This window comes from Lonchura striata, chromosome 13 (genome assembly GCF_046129695.1).
Source record: "Lonchura striata isolate bLonStr1 chromosome 13, bLonStr1.mat, whole genome shotgun sequence".
NCBI lineage: Eukaryota > Metazoa > Chordata > Aves > Passeriformes > Estrildidae > Lonchura > Lonchura striata.
In genome coordinates this window covers 4,629,811-4,654,793 of record NC_134615.1, presented here as the reverse complement: position 1 = coordinate 4,654,793, position 24,983 = coordinate 4,629,811, and the positions used below count along the sequence as shown (strand labels likewise).

The 24,983-nt window shown below is 38.1% G+C and overlaps 1 protein-coding gene across 1 annotated transcript in view; it reads right to left on the bottom strand.

The window, feature by feature from the left end:
- Positions 1 to 24,983, bottom strand: part of LOC110473819 (transcription initiation factor TFIID subunit 4) — a 146,214-nt gene that overhangs the window by 64,302 nt on the left and 56,929 nt on the right. Inside the window, exons 11-13 of the mRNA XM_031505873.2 lie at positions 18,291 to 18,421; positions 16,316 to 16,441; positions 6,425 to 6,481 (exon numbers count right to left, since the gene is read on the bottom strand). Of these exons, the coding sequence (XP_031361733.1) occupies positions 6,425 to 6,481; positions 16,316 to 16,441; positions 18,291 to 18,421 (314 nt within the window). The remainder of the gene's footprint in view (positions 1 to 6,424; positions 6,482 to 16,315; positions 16,442 to 18,290; positions 18,422 to 24,983) is intronic.

Genomic DNA, 24,983 nt, shown 5'->3' with positions numbered 1-24,983 from the left:
AACACAGGAAGTCTGGAAGACTTACACACCAAGATCCATATATAATAAACTTATTACTGACTATCAATTGTCTTGTTACCCCAGCACCATTTGCACATGCAAATGTAATGCCAGTCTTGTCCTTGTTTATAAGTTTTGTAATCAATTCAGTCATCAGAATTTGGGACTGTTACCATAATATACCTGTAAATCTAAAGTAATATCTGCTAAAAGTAATAAAAAACCACAGCTAACACAAGCAGTAAACTTAATAATGCAGCGAACTTCCAGGAGAGTATTTTGACTGGTGAGACAGGACCACTCCTCTCTGAGGTGCAAGTTCAGTACTAACATTTTAGGTCACTGCAGTAACTGTAACTTCAGAAAAATCTTGTACTCTGAAGCCAAATCCATCTTAAACCAGATGGCAATGGTCAAAGCATTTTTCTGGGTACAAACAGACCTGTGGTACACGAAAAGTCTAAAAAAAGTGCCTGTTATCCGACTTTCTACATGTATTGACAAAAATGTTTGCACTCCTTCTGGCTCACAGCTGTAGCATTGGTAACTTGATGCAGAAAACGATTAATGAAACAACTCTGCTCTGAGGAATCACTGTTGCTTAAACATTGCTTCATCATTACTTCAGGTACCACATTTATAGCTTTTCCTTCTTTCCACTTACTGACACTCAGATGGGTTAGGAGCTATGTGGAAATTTAACTTAAAAGTTCCTGTTCAAGTGCCCCATTTCTCAGTGGACTGTGTTATAAGAAAGCAATTTAAGATAAGATTGTTGCTTTTGGATCAGTATTTTTATGTCAGGCATGATAAAATAGAAAACTTACTTAGACTTCTCATCACTGAGACTCTGCCTTAGCAGTAAAATATTTAAGGACTTTGGCTTTGCTGAAAAGGTAAATAAATGAACTTGCCAAACAAAGCAAAATCCTTTTCATTTGCTTTTCATTTTCAGTAATTATGATAGTAAACTACCATTTAAATATTTGAAAAGAAACCACTCCTACTGAGTAAATACATAAATATTAGTGTGGTGACAAGAACTTATGTAGTGCAAAACTGTTTTTTTATAGTAGTCACTAATATACGATGCTGGTGTTTCAGTTATTCTGCTACAGGTTAAGTTCTGGGGGATTTAAAACCTCTATGGCAATGTTAGAACCACATAACATACACATCATAGGATGTACATATTTCATTATTCTGAAGAGAAGGATCCTATAGCTTTTTCTAGAACTCCACCTGCTAACAGCCCCCATATTTAACTGCATTTAACTCAGAAAAGGATACAGGTCGAAGTGCAAACCTCAGCCCAGCAAGGCTCCTGTTCCAGAGGACACTGCAGGCGTGGGGGTGGCAGCACCAAGGCCGTGGCTGCCACAGGGGAAGAGCTGTGCCTGTGCAGCTCCTGCAGGGCCGAGCACTCGCACAGCTCCTGGCCAGGGCACACCAAGCACTGCCCAGCCCCGGGCCAGCCCTGCTGACAGGGGCACACAGGGGCTGCTGGTGCCATCCAAAGGCTCCTGGTGTGAGTATCAGCAGGTCAGAGACTTCCCTTGCACGGCTGGTGAGCACATCTGAGAACAGATTCCAGTGGGTGCTATCTAACCTGATCTGGGGCCTGGATACATGCCCAGACATTTATGGTGTCTCGTTTATTCATTATTGTGCCATTTTCTTGGTTGGTGATGACACAAAAATTTGAACCAAGCTCATCTTTCAGGATCAACCTCAGCTACTTGACTTTTTAATTTAAAAACATTTTTTAGGCAACAGAGTCTGATATGCAGAATACCCCTGACAGAATGGATGTTAAGGATCTTACCCTCCCTGCCTTTCCTTTAAACCATCTCTATCATTAATTACTAGGTGTTGACTCAGATATTCCTAATCTCGATCTATTCCTACTATCAGCTATATGGCCTGTCTTATGTTCTATTTAATGAAGCTTTTAAAGAAAACTAGAGAACTCATAATGTCTTTAACTTACAGTTTTGACTTCTAGATGACATAAATCAGGGTATTTCCTAAAACTTTATTTTAAAAGATTTAGTCATGCTTTGTTCATTGAAGCTTATACGGGCTAGTTTAGCAAAATTTAAAATTTCAGTGACTTTCTAATCACTCTTCAACAACAGTCGTCTCTGAAAAAACTTAACTATGTGCTGGCTAAAATGGAAAACTCCACTGCTTATTATTAATACACTGGTACTATTGATTACAACAATTAATAAAAAAGTTAATTAAAATCATTAATTAGAAAAAATAATTAGTAAAGTTATATAATTACCAGCAAAACAGACACTGCTCACAAATTATGCTATTTCTTACATTAAGTAGTACCAAGTCAGACATATCAGAATTTACAAAGCAATGCAACAAGTAATAGCTGAACAGCATAATTTTTCCCTGAAACAGTCTCAGTGGAAAATATTTTCAACAGTTTATTAAACAAGTTTACCATTGAAATAATCACATGCTGCCCACTGAAAAAAGGCTGCACTAACTTAGAAGTGTGAAAACAAATGGAGAGTTCTGAGCAAGATAATCCTTCCAGGTACATCTTGCTACTGCTTTCGCTCAAGTCCATTTGAAACAGGTTAATACCAAAGCAAAGTAAGTCACTCAGACTGAAATCAGAGTGGGTTTGCACTGCCTTAAGTAAAATAGTGCTAGTCTGGGTGTGAAGAAAACCTGAGTATTATGTCTTGTCTCTGCAATAAGACCCCGTGTAGATGGGGCTTCCTTTTGTTTGGTAAGAATTTAAATGCAGTTTAAACCTGATTTATGCCGATTTGGTTTAAACAATATGCAGAGTGGTCTGAATACTGCCTAAATGGATCAAGATATAAATGCATCAAAATGGAATTACAGAGAAAAAACCATAATCTTCACCTAATCAAATTAATTTTAAAATGTGTTCTAAGGATTCCACTTACATTGTCTTTATGGCACTAAGAAGCAAGAAGGAAACTTTCAACTGGTAGACATTCTATGAAAGAAATTGAGCTAATCTTTTTTTCTTCTTAAATTAGAAAGCAAAACAGAGAGTTACAGAATGAAGACTCCAAAATATTCATGAAGGAGAATGTTCTGGAATTAATACCCTTTCCTAGTTTTCTTTCTTTCCTCTTCATCCTATTATCCTTCTATTGGTACCTTTATTTTGCATTCCAAGAGCATTTCCCAGAGTTCCTTCAATGTTTTGAATAGTTTTTTTTCCTTTAAAGGAAAGATTTAGAAGACTTCAAATTACTACTTTTGGTACTTCACTTTTTCTCTCTGACTTCTGTCAGTAGTGTCACTGTTCAAACTGATTAAAGCCTGAACCATTATCCATTGTCAGAACATAATAATGGTATTAACAGCTGTTTTGCTGGGATGAAAAAAAAAGCTCTCTGGCAATCATATCATTAAACAAGTAATACAAGCTAGAAGAGCTGCAGGTTTCTTGGGTGCCCTCTTGGAGCTTTTTAAAACACTACCTAGCACCACTTTACTATAGGCCACAAGAATATCTGTGCAACAAAGGTCTTCAGGCAATATTCAAGACACAGAAATCATGGAATCACAGTTTCAAATCCAGATTATTATTGAAGCTGACAGTATTTTCTTCATCAGCTTATACAAAACCTGGAAGAAACACAATTTCTCTCTGAGCTATGGGTCATAAGGACATGTAAGAGTAGCCCAGCTGGCAGTAAAGTTTTGAAATTTTTGTTGGCATTGATTCTAAACTTTTAATTTCAAATGACAAAACCATGCCAGAGACAGTTTTTCCAACCAACCTTTTATACTATAAAATGAGTTATTTTTTTTATTTTGGCAGTGCCAATATAATTTGAGATGTCAGCATATATCTAGTGCAGAAAAAAATATGAACAATCTTAAACCAACATCTTGCCAGTATCATGCCACACTCCCCTTTGCGAAAGAAAACGTTTTTACTAACTAAATTTTAGTATTTATGTGAAAGTCTCTAGAGCTTTAGAACCCCAATTACTAAAGCCAGAGATATTTCTCATGGTTTCAAACATGCAGAATAAAATTCCACTTCAGAGAGAGGTGCGATGCCAGCAAAGGATGCGATTTTGTGAGCGGGCAGGGCAAGCGGGCAGGGCCAGGTTGGGGAGCGGCAGCCAGGCCGAGGGGCTCGGGCAGCGCCCAGGCAAAACCAGCACTGCAACCCCAGCACTGCAACCCCAGCACTGCAACCCCAGCACTGCAACCCCAGCACCGCAACCCCAGCACTGCAACCCCAGCCCCGCAACCCCAGCACCGCAACCCCAGCACCGCAACCCCAGCACCGCAACCCCAGCACCGCAACCCCACCCCGCGATTCCCGGGCACCTCGGACGAGCTCCCCCGGGACCTGCCCGGCTCAGCCCTTGCCCTGCCCGCCCCTGGGGTGGCCCTGGCACCGCCACTGCCCCACAGCAGCTGCCCCACAGTGGCCGCCCCACCCGCACTGCTGCAACGCCGCTGTCCTGGCTTGTAAGATCAGCATGTATTCTATTGCCATCTGTTGGAGGTGGGGCATTTTCCTTATCTCTTCCAAGAACAATGTTTCCCTCCGGGGAGATCTCTTCTGTTAATGGACCATTGAGTGACTCACTGCATTGCTGGTAAAGTTCCATCATCCCATGGTGAGATGCTCCGCCCAGAGGGAGGAGCCAAGCATTCCTACCTGCATAAAATCAGCATTTTTGGGACAGCAGGGCAGCCCTTTGCTGGATTCCCAGAGGAGCAGCTTCTTCTGTGCGGGATCCCCAGAGGAAGACCAGGCCCACCACTCCATCACCAGAACTTCAGAGAAAACCCCACCCTTCTACAGAATCACTGCTTCAGCAACATTTCATCTGCCCCTCCAGGAGAAGCAGCCAGCATTTAACTGGACTATTACCACAACCTGACTCCTCAGGGTGTCAGGTTTCTGACTCTATCACTAGTTTTGTTTGTACTAATTACATTTTTTTAAATTTTTATTTTTAATTGTATTTAGTTTTTCTTCTAGTAAAGAACTGTTATGGGAATGTTATTCCCATTCCCATATCTTTGCCTGAGAGCCTTTTAATTTTGAAATTGTGGTAATTGGGAGGAAGGGGGTTTACCTTTTCCATTTCACAGGAGGCTTTTGCCTTCCTTCACAGACTGCTGTCTTTTCAAACCAAGACAGCCGCCCATACCACCCCTGGCTGTCACTTCCAGAGTTTCCAACGGCCGGGAAAGAATGCCCAGGAACACCAACATTGATGCAGCAGCAATGCATTTAACCCCAGCTCTGCTCACTCCCAGCAGCACAGCACCTCCAGCTCTCAGCTCAACAGCCCTTTCTGCCTGCCACCAATTGTTCTCAGAAATCTCATTCTCCCTCTGCATACACTTGCTGCATACAAAGCCCAAGTACTATTAAAATCCTGCCTCTTTTCCTGCCAAATCACTTGATTACTCCATTTCATTTCAATACTTGCTTGACAAATCCAACTCTGGAAACACTAAGGCCTGGTCTAATGTTTACAAGAACTCATTTCAGCAAGTCTTACTACATAATCAAAGAATGAAATGAAGACAAATAAAACTCATCCATGTACTCGGATTTTTTTGACTGTTACATACATAAAATCTGTGTAGCTAACGGGACTCCAGAATACTGCCAAGAGGGAAACAAAGCAGGAAGAACAGGTCAATACAAAAGGACTTGCTAGATGCATTTTTCTGTATACCTTACCTTCCAGTGCACAATTATTACCTGCTAATGTGTATATCCAAACAAGTTGGCTAAAAAGAATGGCATCATTTTGCTGAAATTGCTTTCAACTGATGGATATTTTAATCTTTCTAATTGATTTAAGTTACAACCCAATCCTAAGGCATGAGATGCCTTAAGCAAAGGACAGTCACTCATTTATAGCAAATTAAGGTACTCTTAGAGTAACACATCACAGATTCATGGGAAATTATTTGATATTTTTTAGATTATTGTAATTTAGACAAATGAGTAAATAGTCCACTGAATCACAGGATAGAGAAAATGATTGGCAATTACCTTACTTGAAAGAATGCTACCAGAACAAAATGGTTAAGTAGCACATTTCTAAGAAAGTGACATTTTACAAAAAGACAAAGGCATATATTTTCCACCAAAATCTAGAGCTGCTGTCATCAACAACCCAACAAAAGCTACAGCTACCTAAAATGGAAATGAAAATGTAATGTATGGAAATATTCTCTTATAAAATCTCCTTAGGCTTCACATGTATTAATGTATTAGTTTGCAAACATTAAGATCAAAGGCGAAGCAACAAATATATCCTAAAAAGTTTTTAGTCAGATTTTTATTAACGATATACAAGTAGCAAGGCATAAAAAATTAATATGTTCAAGCCTTGAAATGTCAAGTGTAATGATCTCTAGCTCTGCTTACCTCCTTTGCTTTTTGTTTCAGTCTAGCTTGCTCTGGGTCTTCTTGCCTTGAGCGACTCTACATGTTTAAAAAAAATGGGGAAAAAAGGTTAACAGATGGTTTAAGAACCCCTCATCTGTTGCAGTAAGTTAAAAAATAGCAAAGAAATAGGAACAGGAATCAAGGTATCAAACATGGGACACTTGAATTGACAGAAGTACAATTTCAAACCCATGAGCCTCATCCAAAATGAGGTTAAATGCTCAGCTGTAAATGAGATATAGTCAAGATCTGAATTAAAACAAAAAACAAAAAACCAAAAACAACAACCACAAAAAAAAAAACCAAACCAAAACAAACCAAAACAAACAAACAAAAAAAAAACCCAAAAAACCCCCAAAAACCCACCAAACAAAAAGAACTCAACCAAAACCCAACCCAGCCATGTTTTTGTCAATGTGGAAATTTCCATACAGGTTTAGATTTCAATGATTTAATACTAACCAATTCAAGCATCCAAGAGCTGAAGCTACACCCTTTCCATTAACTGAGCTTTTAAATTTATGTCCTTACAATCACATATCTTAAAATTTACTGTTTGCAACTGAGTTTGTATTTAGCTCTTGGTAGAGAACATGAAGAAAACCATTGTAAAGATGCCCTTCCAAAAGGTAAATCTTCATAATAAAGATGTTATTGTTCCATATGAGCTCACTTTGAGTACAGCATAGAAATACACTCGGTAAAACCCATTAATGCACTACTAATAATATTAATATTGTCAATTTTAAAACTGGATAAATATCACTAAATCACAACTTTTGTATTTTCCTCCAAAACCACAAACACCTCTAAAAGCAGATAATGTAATTACAATAACAACCTGTAACATTTCTTTAGACATAGAGCATTTTATAACCACATGTCAAAAAACCATTAAATTTGTATTTGTGCTCACTATACATTCTCAGACTGATGGAATTCAAAACTCAAGAGGCAGATAATATACACACTATACTTTTACAAATGTGTGATAGGCCAGCATTCAGTAAATGTTGCATAAGAAGTTGTAAGAAGCTCCAATAAAACTCGTGACATCCATGGAAAATTGTTGTTCCTGATACCTGAGAGATGGGGTAGTTCTACTTGAGTATTTCTTTGAGATTTAAAGTGATATCATTTACCCAACTCCTAAAGGAATGTCTGTGCCTTCTCCTATCTGTCATTCTCTACTTGTTGCTATGCTGAAGGCAGACCTGAAACTTGAAACAATATTCGTTTGCAAACTTATGTATTCTCAGATTTTTTTCCAGTGTTTAAATTTTTCATACTATATTCTGGTCAGAATTCAAAAATCCATTAAGAAAACCAAAGTGAGATAGGTTTTAAGGTCTTGCACTTAAAAGGGTCATGTACTATTTTTGATACACCTGGAGAGTGCCTTGGCTTGATTTGGCACAGAATTCCGTATCCTTTCTCCTGTTCATTTTGTGGGTTGGTTGGTTTTTTTTTGAACTGGGATTATTTTTTTTCAGCTAATATAGTGCACCTATAAAACACAGTGGTGATAACACAGAGTGACATTAAACAATAATGAGATTTTTTGATTTTTTGATTTAACTCTTCCACTGTGCACATCAGCTTCACCTTCCAACATCTACAAGTGCTTTTGTCTGTTGGCATAAAAAATTCTTGGAAAGGACATTGTCTGCAGCAAAGAATGCCAAACCAAACTGAAATCTGGAATAGTCAATGACCAAATCAGACTCTCGTGTTGCAGTTGTGCCAACCTAGAAAGAAACTCTACCCCAACACAGGCTGAGGTTCCTTCTAACTGCTGTGGCCAGACAAAAATAAAAATGTAGATAATGTGACCTAGTTAATGTTCAAAGGACAAAAAGGATATGTGGGTCTGACAGAGAGCTGGGTTTCTAATCAACATAGCAATTACTAAGATCTTAATTGTATTTATACCTATTAGGTTAAAAACCAAAGTAACAAACCCCAGTCAGTGAGCTGCTTATCTAGGAGATGGGCTCAGGTCATATTTATGAACTGAGCTGAACAAGGTCCTTGCTGTCATTTTGCAAGAACAATTCAATCACTGGAGCCTCAGTTTCTCCAGTATGATGTATGGAAAAGCATATTTAGCCCTTTCCTAGGTTTTTGATTATAAATTTATAAATGTACAGTGAACTTCTATTGCCTTGTGAGCCTCACAGTGAAAGCAGTACAGAAACACAAAGTACTGTTACACTACTGTATGAAGCTGAAAATTCGCCAAATGCAAAGTACAAGTTAAAAGCACGTCAGCTCTAGGAGGAAGCAGAGTGTCCTGAGAGAATCCAACTAAGACTTCTAATATTGTTACTAACTTTCTACAAGGAAATGATAGAATCCTGGAAAACACACCAGATGTACGTAGTGTTTGGGGACAGTGTAAGAAAAATTAAAGCAGGAGATGCAAAGTAACATTGCAATTTCCTGGGCTCCATAAGTGAAGGAAAAACTCTGCAAGTTCTAGGGAGTAAATAATACATTCAAAAGTTGAGGCTTTTTCTTTCTTCCCCAGAAATTGACCAAGTAAGAGCAGATCTGGAGTTCAGGATAATCTCAACATGAAAAAGCAAGTAATGTACTCTGTGTAAACCTGCAGCTTGTTCACAGTAAACATACCATAAACATTACTGCAGAGGTGAAAGCAGGTACTCAACTCCTGAACAATATCAAATACAGGAATCTTGTTTCAAAAATGAAGATCTAAAATACCAGGTGAAGTTAAATATATAACTCAGATTGAAGGTGAAGACAGAACTATTTTTACATTTAGAATAATGCAATGATTTTCTAATCATTGCTTGAATCCATTTCAAAGAGCTTTTCCGAAGAATCCAGGCTAGTTCTTGTTTCCAACAAGCAGAATTCAAACTTAACATTGGATGTATCACTACTACTAAAAAATTAAAGGAATTTTTTGTTCAGAAAAAAATGTAACAGATTTTTTAAAAGCATATTTGTAAGACTAAAATACTTTCCTGCTGGTTACCATGCCAGTAAGCTTTAGAAATAAAATCATCAGCATACAAAGGCTAAAATGAATTGAAGGACATGTATAAACATCAACTATCTCATTAATTCTTCACTTTATGATCAAATGTAAATTGTAAAAGGCCTCACCAATGCTCATGTAACATGGATTAAAGCAAATATAAGCAAATGCAAATGTCAAGCTTAAGAGAGGTGCCTAAATGAGCTTTAGAAATGTCACTGGATTCTCTTTACACTCCATTCCACATGTGAACATTTCTCCCTTCCTCTGAAGAGTTTGCACAATTTTGCTGTTGCTCAGCTCTTGTAGTGCTTTGTCTACATGTCAACATCACCAAGCAATTATTTTACTATTTTACACTTACTTTTGTCAAGCTACTGACTAATCATTCCCAGCTTTTTTTAAATTGCAGTTTAACATTTTTCTTCCAGTTAATTCATATTTTGGGTTTTCTCTTCCTTTCTCCTTTATCCTAACATCCAAATCTTAATATGCAGCACTTCATCTGTTTTGTGAAACATTCTTTTCCAAATCTTTTAATGCACCAATGTTTCCTTCCTCTAAAACTTTAGAAACACCCACTAATCAGAGAATCCACCAAATCAAATATTTTCAAGGACTTTATCACAATTCCTTTGCCTTCCCCTCCCTGTTCATCATGTCTAGATCTGTAAATAAAGCAGGCTGCATTTAGTGTATTTTCCTGTTGATGAATAAACACCTTTAAAGGCAAGCAAGCTTCCCATAGTAACTTTTGAGAAACCCAGGACTGATCCTAAGCAGATAATATACGTCTAAATATATTAAATGCTGTCTCCTACTGTGAATGTATTCAGCAAACCAGGTTTGTTAACCTTTCTCCCAAGCACTAGCTATTTTATTAAACCAGACAACCTGATATTTTAATTGTGAAGAACCAAAGTGCTTTGTGTTAGAGAGTTCTTTATCAGGAAACTGAAAACTGCATAGATCATATTAGGTCTATGGAAATATTGGACTTCCAAAGTATGAAAAGCAGTTTATGTTTAATGTGAGTATTCAAAACAACAGAAATAAGGGGCTTCATTTACATGCTACCAAACTCCCTAATGATCCAAACCTCAGCTCTTCCCTTGGCTTCTGTTAAGGCAGGAGGCCACAAAAAGAGACATCTAATTACACATGGAACAGTGTAGTTTTAAGGGTATTTCAGATTTCATAGAATTGTCTTAAATTAGAAAGCAACAGTGTTTTTAAAATTATAAGGGTATTTATAAACACACCATAGTTATAAACATGCACTATTTTCAAAAGAATTGGAGTATACTCTGTATCTGTGAAGATGGACAGATTAAAAGTACTTCTGATGTGTTTTATTACCACAATTAATCAATACTTGATTTATATTCAATACTTGATTATTAACATCAAGGCTGCACTCTTGCTACATTTTTGATCGACTAACAAAATTAAGTGTTCTATTTAGATTTGTAAGGACTTGAAAGTCTCAGCTTGTTACACCTGTGTTGGGAAATGCCTCACAGAGTCTCTCCTGCATTTGCCTACATCTGATCCCACCTAAGACACTTGCAGCTCTACTGCCCCATAGCAGTATATATACTGGAGGTCTTGAATGCCTCAAAATCATCTTTTTGCATTAAATATTGTTAAGAGTCACAACTGCAGGTGCTGTACTATCAAGAGCCACTGCTGTGCCAACAGTTTCAATTTTATACCTATTTTTCCCCATTGATGACATTAGAACTTCACCCACGGCTGTACCAGCTTATAACTTTCACTTTTAATTAAAGAAATTAAATTGGCAACATGAAACACTTTGCTTTCACGTTAGCTTTGTTAATAAAAAGTGAAAGTTAAAAGCATCACAGCTGAGGGTAAAACGCTGCTCAGTGTTACAGCTATGGTGAGGTGGAATGCAGAAGCACAGGTCTGAAAAATGATTTATATTAAAATCATTAAAATTGCAGTAACAAATTCCTAAAAATTCATAAAATTATCTCAATGTAATAATTCCCATTTTGCTCTGCTCTCATCAAAAGTGAGTTCCAAGTGCTCATGCAGACAAGAGGCTGCACTGAATCCAATGCTCTCAGTAGAGATGGAAAGGATGAAATGGAATGCCAGCTGAACTCATCTCAGGGAGCACAGTCATCACAGCACACATGTGGAAGGAAATCTGCAACACCAAATTTCAATGATCTCTCCAATTAAAAAGCCCTTCAGCCTATAGTACTACCCAATCATCCATAAATGCTAATTAACTTCACAAACAACTCTAAACATAATTTTCCATTTACTTATGTATGTTTTCTTTTAACAGAACACATCATTTTACTTTGTGAGAGTTGCATTTAAGATCCCAGAACTTGACAGACTTGTGCTACTAATACATAACACTTAAAATAACAGACTAATCAAATGCATATATTGGAAATAAAATTTCAACACTAATTTTATAATAAAATTCACAGGCATTCAGCCAGTTTGAGCCAATCAATTAACACACTAATTTTCATGTGATCCACTTTATCATAGATTGTAACATAGAAGTATGATTCATTCATTTTTTTGAGAGCCAGGAAAACCCCAAGTTGTAACTCCTTATTATCACCACTCTCGCTCAAAAAAGAAAAAAAATCAGAAATAAAAACAACAAAACAACAACATATCAGCTACAACCTCCTTCCTGCTCCTTCTGCTGCCAGAAATACTTCCATTATTAGCCCAGAACCAGAACTTCATTCAACTTGACAGACACCACATGCATCTTCCAGGTCTTGAAGCAGCTATGAAAGCAGCAAAACACAGATTTATTATAGTAAGACTAGTGCTTTGTTGGGTTTGGTTTGGGTTTGTTTTTTTGTATGTTTGTTGTTTTTCTTTTTTTAAAAATCTGCACGAGACACACCATGTCAAATGCAAAGGTAAATTCCTCAAGTGATTTTAGTCTGGCTTTTGACCTTTCTGCAGCCTTAAGAGTCTCCTCAGCTGCCTGCACCATCCCCAAAGGCCCAGAGAGGATGTCTGGTTCTGCACACACCTGGCAACAACAGCCAGTGGCTCTCTCTGGCAAAACAAACCAGGGCCAAGAGTTGACTCTCCCAAAAATTTCCTTTCAAGAGACTGTGCTCCACATATGTGTTTATATACAAGATGGTCCCTCCTTGTGCTACTTTTTTTTTTCACCTGTGATACTTATGTCAGGAAGGAAACCCAAAATCAGTGACAGCCAAGGCAGCTCAGTCCCTCCCTGCACAGCTTCTCCTTTTGACACATCAAAAGGGCTGGGGGCTTGAGACAGGAGCTCTTCCAGCAGCAGGAGGTGCCTGGATCTCACAGTTTGGAGACTAAGATGCCTTTTAACACTTCTAAAATAAAAATAGTTACTAAAAAGTAAATTAGAGAAAAGCTTTGGGCCACATGTTCAAGGCTGGTATGGGAATGCTGTGAAATATTTTGGAATGTTGTGGGACACTGTGAAATATGGAATGGAATGTCATGGAATGTTGTAGAATATGATGTAGGATCCCTGAGGTGCAGGAGGTCATTTCTCGGCTTGTGATATTAAGTTTCTATTTCTCAAGTATTTCCCAGGCATGGGACATAAGATTTTGTAAAACTGTTTCATTTAACAAGCCAAAAACACTGCTATTTAGTTTCAAAGACACTCCTGTAGTGCCACAGCTGATTTTAACTATAGTGACTTTTCTCAGACTGTCTTTTTTTTTTTTTTAATCTAACTTTGTTTTCCTTCTACCTTCTCACCTGATTTTCTTTCTCCTTCTCCCAAAAATATTTCCTGAAGCAAAACCAAGCCAATCTGAGTGCTTACAAATTTTGCAATAATCTCCTATTGTAACAATTGAAAATGGTTGCAGATCAACCAGAACATTTGTGTCAAGTATTTTTCTTTCTCCTCATTAAGAAACCCGTCCACCACCCAAAACAACAAAAACCTGACACTTTCTTTGGCCATCATTTACCGTTTTTTTTTTTTAACCCCTTACTGAATTGGAATGCTAAATTACCAGATCAGTTTTAAGGCTTCCCAAAGATTCATGCTGCCTCTCCTTTACTTTCAACCTATTCCTTCATTTTTCATTATCTTCTCCATTGATTATCCTGTTACAAAGTAGATTATTTAACACCATCTGCTTCAAAGTCCAAAACATTTCTTTCACTATCTTATTCTTCATCAAAACCCAGACTATGGTTGTTAACAAAACTCCAAAGTGTAAGTAATTAAAAAAGAATTTTCACTGCTCAAGTTCAACCTTATTATGTTCTTCCATACAAGATGAGGTACCACCAGCAGGAAGCTTTGAAAATTTCACTAAAATGGTTCTGCTGAGTAACATTAAAAACAAGTTGCACAATAACCTGTCAAAACATTTCCAAGATAAAAGATCACACTGTTTCTCTAAAAGGCACATTAACAAGTTGCAGTTATAAATAAATATGATTTTTAGATTGAAGCATCTGTAGGAAGGAAAACAGACACAGAACTCTCACTTTAAATGCCAAAGTTTTTTATATTTTAAAGACAGCTTCTCAAGGTGACATAGGTGCTGTGACTGGGGAAACAGTGCCTTTGCATGGTGGATGTTTGAGCCTCCAGAGCCAGTTTAAGCATCTCCTCTTTGCAGACACAAATGTCAGCAGGGCACAGACAGAGAGAAGTGGGTACTGGTGGGTACCACTTCAGCAGGCAGCTGGAGCTGACTTTAACTGTGTCCATTCATTGCATTCCTGTGTCACTACAATGACTGCATCCTTCCCACAGGGGCCAAGATCTCCTCAGAAAAACAAGGCACGTTCACAAAAAAACCCCAAAAACCCAAAATCCTGGCTAAGGAATCAGTACACAGGAATTCAGAATAAAGATCTCAACAGCTATCACTATTCATGTACAGCTGCTTTTGCATTTGAGCAGCACCAGTGAATCTAAGGAAATAATGTAAAATCTGTTATTTAGAACAAAAAAATTGTAATCTGACCAATATTTTGCCAAACTATGTCCTATGTAAGCCTTGCACCAGGCCACCCATCCATCAGAACAGGCTGGGGAGCACCAGCCAAACAAAACAAGCTCAGTTCCTAACTGGCATTTACACTTAAATCACAACACTGCATAAGCACCTTCCAAGTGGTCCACAGTGTCTTCTACTGCTCTCTCTAAATATTAATGCTGATAAATCAGCACTGCTGCTGGCTACTCTGTGCTTTAGTTTTGGATTTTTAACATCTTCATTTATTTCACACCTTCATGTATTTTTATAGTATACCATGTATTTCTTCCAAGCTGTCTCCTGGTTATGAAGATGGCATATGCATTCAGTCATTTAATTAAGGTAATTTTTTTCCAATAAATTAGGGTATTATTTTACATTTTTTTGGTTGCAGAGTTCTTAAATTTGCTCTTCCTGTATTTTATAGGAATCAAACTTGATGATTGTGTATTTATTTCCTAAATTTAGACTTTACATGACTTTATATTATCCAAGACTAAAATAACAACAAAAATAACTGTTCAAAAGCCAGAATATCAATTCATGAAGGAATTCAGGTTGGAAGGAACACCAGGAGGTCCTGCTTGCATAAGGTTTTGTGCAGTCAAGGAAACATTTCTGAACTAAGGACTATAAGCTACTGCACTTTTCTTAATGTCCATTAAAAAAATCAACCAATGTAACTAACAAGCAACAGGATGCAGAGAAAATGATTCACCCAAGATGCAGTCACTGAATGGAGAAAACAGGATAAAAAATAAATAAGCATTTATTTATTTTTAATAAATAAGAATTAAGAATGAAAACAGCAAATTTGTTTTCATCAAAACATTTAAAGAGTATCTGTGTTGTGTGAAAATTTGTCAATATTTAATAATGTGAACAAGTATAAATTAAGAGTACAAACAGGACAGATTAAAGCAGCCTGAGAAATAGATTTCTAAATAAGCAAGGTTTGGTTTTTGTATTTTTTAATCTGTCAATTTGTGAATATTAATGGCATAAAATCAGGAGGCTGTGTTACAATTGAATATTGAGTTGTTCTGTATAACCTCTTCAAAATATACAATATATAATAACTCAATACAATAAAAATAACTCAATGAATATTCAAATACAATTAAAAATGGGATAACTAAGGGATGAACTTATTTGTAGTTAGATATTATATATATTATTAAATTTACAGCTACAAGCAGGAGTCTTATCTATACCTATGTGCTCTTGAAACAACATTATCTGAGTTTGTTCTACTGCACATATGAACACTCAGTCTCTGGAATTAAAGCTACACAGGAGTAAGTCCTGAGAATGGGCAGTTAACTGAAGACAGGCATGAATCAATCAAATACTGCAGTTATTCAGAAGCAACTGGAACACATTTAAATGAAGATGAACAAATGAACAAAACTGTTTAAAAACAAAGTCTAAAAACCTAAGAAGTAAAAAGCCTCTAAAAAAATAATCAGAGTTTACTGAATTTGTTTAAAGACCAGAAGTGTCAGCTATGATTCTCCAGTGGCACAGAAACCCTTGGCATATATTAAGTTTCACAGGCAATTGTAAAAAGCATTTCACATAATTATTTTCAAAGTGTTAGCCACTGTCTCCTGTATTCCCAAGAACTCATCAAATTCGGAGCTGTATGTGGAACAGACAGAGCCATCCCAGTCAGGGGAGTCTGGAGTCAGCCCAGACCAGAGCCTGACCATGAGTTCAAGGTGTGCTGTCACACCAATAGCACCTTTCTTATTGTAAGAAACAAAATGTGCTTAGGAAACACATATCACAAAATTAAATAATTGTTTGAAGGCTATGGATTGATAAGTAGTTAAAAAGCAGTGAAAGTGATACCTTGGCAGCCTTCAGCAAAATCTCCCTCTCTTGTTCATCTTTCCTTTGCTTTTCCAAACGCTCCAACTGCTCAAAGAACTTCAGCTGTGATCGGACATCCGTGGCTTGTTCATACCACTCATCATCCTGTAAAACAGGGACAGGCCTTCAGAAAAACAGCCACTTCAGCAAGACCATGCATTTAGAGACTGCAGGTGTTACACATTAAAATCTTTCCATTGCACTAATAATAAAATGATCATTTTTTAGGCTCTAGGAAATGAAGCCAGCCTATGGTTAATAACGCAGAGAGAATCTGATAATTTAATTAACATCTAAGAAATTTAAAAGATCAAGAATTGATTTATGAGCACCAGATACATGAAAGAGTTAAAAAAGTAAAACCAACTGACTTAATGATGGAAAACATCTAAAATGCTTAACTTTGTAAATGAATAATCCTAGCTATATTTTATAACGAGGCTCATAACCTCTAATTCTTACATTTGTACTAATCTTGAACTAGTAACAGACTTTCTCAAGAAGCAGCATTATAAAAGCATTAAAGCTAAAAACTCAGTTGAGAATAAGCCTCTAACTCCAACTAAAACAGAAGCTTATGACAACTAAGAGCAGGATAGTTTTTCTAGCACAGAGAATCCAGGAGAGTTTATGGCATGAACCACATGGACAACATTCAGAATGTCAGTCAGAACAGTAAGACTTCTTCCATATTACTTTCATCCCATTTATCTACTTTATGTTCTCCTTTCTGACTACCATGCTATGAAATCAAAGAATAGCATTAATTAATAAAAATACAGAATACAGTGACAATGCTACATTTCAGTCAGAGACAACACTATTTTTTTTCCTAAGGATCTTTTAAGACACTTTTAAATTCTTCTTTGGCTTAATATGGACTAAAATTGTTTTCTTCACAGACACCATCCTAGAGAAAAGGAAGGGGGAACTCAACACTTCTGAAAATTATAAAGAATACTGAACAGAAACAAGTCTATTTTACTTTTAATCCAATATAGTAGAATATATCCATCGATTGCAATGAAAGATCTAAGTGTGCATAACAACCAGGAAGAATGGCCTTTATTTTTTAATCAATTTTTCTATCACAATGACATTGATTATCATCACAGACCCCAGAGATTATTATTTTTGCAAATATTACATAGAATTAATCCAACCATGACTCAGGTCATGGGGGCCACAGGTTTGGGAAATAGGTAGGCTAAGACACAGTCCAAAGCTGTTTGACTAGACTGCCACTCCAGGAATACAAAGAAGTACGCCACAAAACCAAGGAACAGAGTAAACCAGAGCTATCCAATGTATATATATATATGCTAATGAAATGCACAACTAGTTATTGCCATCTTCCTTGACACCAGTTTAACAATTGTAATAACTAACAAGCATCTTACTTCTACTGGAAAAGATATTTCAAATATATCAGGAAAGATGTTTGACTCATTTGAATTTCAAACTAATTTGTAGATCTTTATTTAAATTTCCCCCTGGTCTGAGATATCAAAATTGTTTCAGTTTTCTTCAGGAATAAAATCACGAACAAAAAAATCAGTGAAGAATTTACAGCTGAATTCTTTAGTTGCTAAGGCAGATACTGGCAGCTTTTGTAAAATATTAATATTTCTGACATCCAGAAAAGTTAGTATAGATTCTTAAATACCAAAGCAATTTTGAGGCAATTCCTGGATACCCTGGACAAAAAGGAGCTATCAGGAATCAAGTCTTAGTCACAACCCACGAGCAGAAATACCTTAGCACGTGCTCCAGACACTTCAGCACAGAAGGACAGAAACAACTCCACACCCAAATTCCCCTGAGAGGAGAAGATGGGCAGGCAGGCAGGCTGTGCCATGCCAGCAGAGGTTCTGAGCAGCCAGCTGCAGTGAGGGCAGCAGTGCAGCATGGAGCAGGACGTGGCTGTGAGCACACCTGCCCTGGGCACACTTACTTTGTACGACTCCATCCGGTGCTGGGTTATCACCGTCACCTTCTCTATCACTGTCCTCAATCTGCTCTGTGTTGCGTGGGAAATAAAAGTAACCACCTCAGCTGGCACATCAGTAATTCCTAGTTTTTTAGCTAAAGCAAAAAACAAAACAAAACAGAATTAGCTTACCCCCCTCAGAGGAAAAAAAACCCAGAACACAAACAAAGCTCTAAAGGACTTTACATCACTACTTCATTTTCCTGCATAGAAAAATCCATGACAGTGTATTTATGTGGCTTTGGTCACACATTCCTGAACCCCTGAAAAGATGCAACTCTACAAGTTTAAAAGAGAAATCAGAGAATTTCCTGAACTCTTTAAAGCACTTAGGAACTTTGCTGAAATTTAGTCTGGCACATTAAACCAAGGCATGTCAGAGTATGAGACAATCTGAATTCTCAGTTGTTCTACACAGAAAAAACAATTCCTTTATTTTCAGAAGCATTAGTGCAGATGAGTTTCAGTGTCGAGCAGGTGAGGGTGCAACCCAAAGCATTCTGTTGCATCCTTGAGCCTACACCATTGGCATAGTACCGATAACAGAAATTCCTTAGGGGAAAAAAACCACCTATTAATTGAAGGCAAAGAAATAAAGTAATATCAAAAAGAGTTGTTTAGAAACACCAGCTGTCCCCCCAATACATATTCATGGCTACCTGGACATTTGATACTTCGTGCTGAGTTTATAAAAAAAGCAGTCTACAGTCTAATGCATTTATATATTTAAAAAACATCCAAACTACAGAAAAAAAATAATATGGGTAACACTTAAGGACTCCTAAATTCATCAAAATAATCACTAAGTATTTGAAATAAATTTGTAGGTATATGAATATATGTACTTATTTAAACTAGAGTCCTACAAAGACACATGTGGTCCCAGCAGGACAATTTTCTGGGTAGAAAACTCTCTGTGTTCACGCATAGATAAGTATATTTCACACAGGAAAAAAAGAATAAATCTGCTGAGTCAGTTTTCCATTGAATGGACACAAGACTTTCAAGAGCAGTTTGGTGGGGACACAGGAATGGTTATGCAAAACACAGAAATTGGTGCCTCGTTTGGTCAGTGCCTCCTACAGAGCCAGCTGCAAGGGGAATCCTTCTTTGGGGAGGGGTCCCAGAGCAAACACCGAACTCAGCTGCGCGAGAGCGAGTGTTGGCTTGGCGAGGCATTCCTCCTTTCCCCTGGCTAAATTGGAGAGCAAGAAACCGTCCCACATCCAAAAGAATGTGGGAGAAACGAGAAATGAGTGCGGGTGGCAGCGGGAGTGGAGCAGGGCTGCAGCCAGGGGGAGCGGCACCTGCTCCGTACTTCCCTTCCCCCGGCTCCCAATCCAGTGGGATCTGCCCCTTCCCTTGGCTCCCAGTCCAAGGGGATCTGCCCCTTCCCTTCCCCCGGCTCCCAATCCAGCGGGATCTGCCCCTTCCATTCCCTTCCCCCAGCTCCCAATCCAGCGGGATCTGCCCCTTCCCTTGGCTCCCAGTCCAAGGGGATCTGCCCCTTCCCTTGGCTCCCAGTCCAGGGGGATCTGCCCCTTCCCTTCCCCCGGCTCCCAATCCAGCGGGATCTGCCCTCCCCGCGCATCCCGTCCCGCCGGAATCTCCCATTCCAGCCCCGGTGCGCTCCCAAGCCGCGCCTCCCCAGCACGGTTCTCTACTCTGGCTACCGCTGCTGCTCATTTTAGGGATTCTTTGAAGTCGTTACCTCTTAAAATAACTTAATCACTGACCCCCTATCTTTACACGTTACCGTAAGGATTTCAGCAAGATGTATATATGATTTTTAACTAATTTTTGCTTTATCATGGGGAAAAAATAAATTAAACCTTTCTCGGTGCCCAATTTGTCCTGTGTAATAGAGCTGGAGCTGCGCTTGGGTTGCTGAAAGCTGAACGACTAATGGCAAGCAGACACACACATTAAATCCCCACGCTGCAACTGCCACCCAGGCAAATGAAGTCCTTGAAGTTGGGAGGATGATTCCTACAGGCAGGAGCAATTCCTCCAAGTCAGACCGGCAATATTTGAGCACGCACCATTTTACTACGCAAACACGTGTAAGCAAAGCCATCAGTCAGAAAACCCTAGTCTGAAAGATAAAATCCAAGTAAGAAGGGACATTTAATTAACTACTACCCAGAAAGGAGGCCTGGAGATGGAAAATTCTGCCTTATTCTAGGTAAGGTTGAGAATGTGTAATTGTTATAGTTCTTTGAATTTGAGTGTAACTTCAGCTACCCAGCTTCTCTGAAAACACGCACACTCCTTTTATAGTAAGAACTGTTGCCATCTTGGGTTTTTTCACAATAAAGGTCTTTCTAATCTCAAAAAATTTTATTCTAAGTAAAGTCAACCATTACAGGACTTTTCTTGTCCCTTTAACTCTTCAGAAATTCAACCATCATCTATGAACCAAGTATCTCTGAGATACTTGATGCCTTAATCAGCCTCTGCTGATCTTGTCCTTCATCAGCCTCTGCGATATCCCAGTAATTACCTTCTCCTAAAATCCCTCAATATAATATTCCCAAGTCTAGGAAACGACCCAGAAATCAGAGAGTCCCCCTCAGGAATCTGCCCCGGGACTTCCCCTTTTTAATGGGTGTCTCAGGGACCTCAGGGGTAAGAAACAAAGTCCTCATACCAAGCCTGCAGATGGCACCACCCTGAGCAGTGCACAGGGAAAGGACCTGGCGAGTGAAACGAGAGGAACTTCATGGAACTCTTGAAGGACAAGTGCAAATCCCTGTGCCTGGGCTGGACCCACTGGAATGCCATGGGCTGGGGTCAGCAGCCCTGATGGGATGCATGGAGAGCCTGGAGACCAGCAGGTTACCCAGGTTCCAGCTCTGCACCCTGGCACCCATGGGCTGCACCTACAGCAAAACAATAAATCAGTGGTAACCAACCCACCTAGGGAAGCAACTCCTCCTCTTCACTCAGCCCACATGAACAACCCTGCACCTTTGGGTCACCCAGCACAAGAAAAGCTTGAAAAAAATTGAATCCAGGAAAAAGTCAGCAAGATGGTCATGGGGTTGCAGCACACAACCTACATGAGGAGAACCTGAGGGTTCTTTTTCTTGGACTAAGAAGACTTAAAGGAGAGTTTATTGAGAAGATAGAGCCAGACCCTTTATTAAGTTTGCCCGGAAGAAGAATGAAAAATAAATTCATAAATTGAAACAGCTCTTTCTGACTGGATATAGGGGAGAACTCTTTCATGAAGAAATAATGGAACACTTTGCACAAACAAGGTGCAGACTGTTCCACCTCTCAAGTCTTTAAGACTTGGCCAATTAATATCCTAAACAACCCAGTCTAAACTGAATGTTGATTCAGCTGTGAGCAAGAGACTAGAGTGGTTCCAAGATCCCTGTCCTCCTGCATATGTGCTTCCATATTCCTTATTACTGCACAATACTGTGACACCTCTCCTACATCTGAGATCATCCCCTGGCACATCTCCCAGTCCATATTTGTCCAGCATGCCAGCTGAGCACAGTCAGGGACCTTGAGCCTGGCCAGTCTGTGCCAGAGAGCTCACTGGCAGCCAACCAGGCAGAAGAGCAAAGAATAAGAAAAAAATGGGTTTATTTCCCCCTCAACTCAGGCACACAGAGGGGGCTCTATCTAGCTCCTGATTTATCAGTCAATTCAAAAGTGACCTGAAGGGAAAGAAAAACGGCAAATGGAATATTCAATCACTTAAGGCTAAAATTCTTTGGAAAACAGGATAAGGGGAAAAGAATACAATTTCCCCCCAAATGAATTAGCATCAAGAAACCAGACTACAAAAAGACTTTTAAAAAGTCATCTTGTCATTCACACGATCCATCATGTGTAGAAGCATCATCACGTCTTCCCTACTCTAAATTACATTAGTTAAACCCTGTTAGCCTGGGATGTCAGAAGCAGGGTGCATTCCAAAGCTGCATACTACATGAAGATTTGGCACACTCCTTAAATACTTGGATTGCACTTGGGGCAAGGGTGGGAAAATTACCAATTTCATCCATGCTTGGTAATCCTGGTCTGCTTATACTTTCATACACAGCTGCTCACACCACTGTGCTGAATCCACTGACCTATGAGATGTTGTGATACCACTGCTTAGAGCCCGTCTCTTTTTTGCTTTCTTCTACTCAGAAAAAATACCAAATAGAAACTGAATGTAAGCACAGGGCTGGCAACTGTTAATTTTCATATGTTTCTGTATTAAAGTCTTAGTTTTGTCTTTTTTTCTTGACTGCCACTTCTCCTCCTGAGATCTGCTCTCATTTATAAATTTCATAAAATGAAATATATAAAAGATCATCCAGTCTCATTTATAAAATGCATACTGGAATCCTGTCTGCCATCAAAGGAAAATAACACTTCTCTCTAAAAGAGAAATTCCTAACATATTCTTCTAGTCTGCTTAATTACTTTTCTCAGTGTTAATAGGAAAAGGCTACTCCTCCTCTTTTCAAGATTCCCTAGAGTGATAATGATGTGGAACAGAAATATGATTTATACTTTTAAGAAATGTATAGATACACATATATAGTCTACTAAACATAGTTAATTATATCACAAAACACAAATATCCTTGTTATTACTCATCTTTCTAACCAAGTTATTTGACAGTGGGCTTCATCTACTGATGTTTTTATTTAGGCCCTAGCATTCTGAACTCTGGTCTTAATTGCACCATTTGATCTTTACAATACATTCATTTAAATATGTGCAGACACCATGAAGAAAATTAGGATTAAAAAACAAACAAACAACTTACTTCTATCAACAGAGTGCTTTCCCCTGTCTGTCTTTTGTTTTTAAAAAGTTTAACTTCTTGCTGATTTTTAGGTGATCATCTCAATGTGCTTTAAGTTTGATGATGTGGTAATCTTAACTTGCAGTCTTGTGATCAAAAGTATCATATGTGGAATTTGAAAAGAGTTGCTTGCTTTTAAATAATATATTTATTAAATTTAGACATTTTGGATAAGAAGTATATGCCTCAAGTCTTTAAAATTACTTTGGCAGTGTAATTTTGAACTTTTCCTAGAGCTATGATAAAAACATCATTAAGGTTAACAAAAAATTTAAAAAAAAAAAAAAAAAAAAATTGAGCTGGAGCAAAGCAATGCTCCAAGCTATAATTTTAACCCATCTCTCCAGCTGAATTCAAGTTTTGATATTGTTAAAGACAAAACTAAGGTTGTACTCTTTATTCAAATGCTCTTTCCAGATCTCTATTACACCTGAACTGTACAAGACAATCAAGAATTGATGACTGATTGAAAGAAAACTTCAATTCTTTCTGGCAGAACTCAGTCACAGTACAACCTCAGAGGCATCTGATGCTACTAAAGAGTCACACTATCCTACGTGAGAAAATGAGGGACAGATTTGTACTCAAATTCCAAGTTCTGAATCTGCCAAGCATTACAGAACAACACAATAAATTCTAAAAAATTAACCTACGTGTTAATACTAAATTACATGTCTTTAAGCTTTAATAGCAAACCCTGGTTCAATCAGAATTTAATCAAGATCTACAGTGTATGAGCATGCAAAGAAGTGTGTTAGGATATTTTCTTACAAATAAACTATATTATATTTTAAATTTTTTGATATTGCAACAGAGTTACTGCAAAGTCAGAACTTAGATACAAGTTCCAAAAACCTTGAGGGAAAAAACGTTCAGCAATATTATTCTGATATTGGCATATGTGTCAGTAGCACAAGATTGTTTTTTACAAATATAAAAGCACCTAAACCTTGTAACTGAAAACTTTTTAGGTCTCAAGAAGTGAAAATTCTGCTATCATCTGCTTAGCTATCTGAAAAGTCACTGGTTTTGCTGCACTTTAGAAGCTTAATTATATTTTATTGATCAAAAACCAAAACAAATCATAAGGAGACTACTGCCCTATTTGGGAAGCAGAAGAAAAATACTGTCTTTGCAGATAGGCTTTCAAAGAATCAAAAAGTTACTTCAATAATTTATACTATAAGAGGACTGACAGGATTGAGATCAAAGATAAAAAAATTATTTGTAAAACATCAGGTCTGACTCTGATTATTGATGCGATAAATTATTAAGTGCTGTATAAAATCTCTTTACGTTTACACTCAAAACAAAAAAACCTTGAAGAACTGGCTTTAAGCAGTTAAACAGCTCAGATTTAGGGTCTGGTTGTCCTTCAAGAGCAGCACTGGGAGGGTGCACAATTGGTGCCTATTTGCCCTAACCACAGGTCAGAAATGCAAAAAGCACACATGCCTGTCAGCCTAACACCAGGAGCAAATTCTTGAATTTTAAATTCTGTGCAAAAAATATTGGCCCAAGATCCAACTGGAACCAGTCTTGTTAGATCCAGACCCCTTCTGCCATTACAGCTGGCTTGCATGCCACGAAATAGAAAGCAAAGTCCATCCCCCTCCAATCTCAGTCATTATTTAAATTATTGCTTAACCTCACTTAACACCATCAGATCTAGGAAAATGCAGCAAAGAAGAATCTGGTCAGATCTACCCAGCTCTCTCCTGCCCACATCCCAGAAAGTGTTGGGCCGTGCCTTGGACTGCATCTACAATTGAGGCTCAAGCCCCCTCCTATGTTATCCCAAAAGAACCACCACAGCTTTGTGCCTCAGTCCCCCT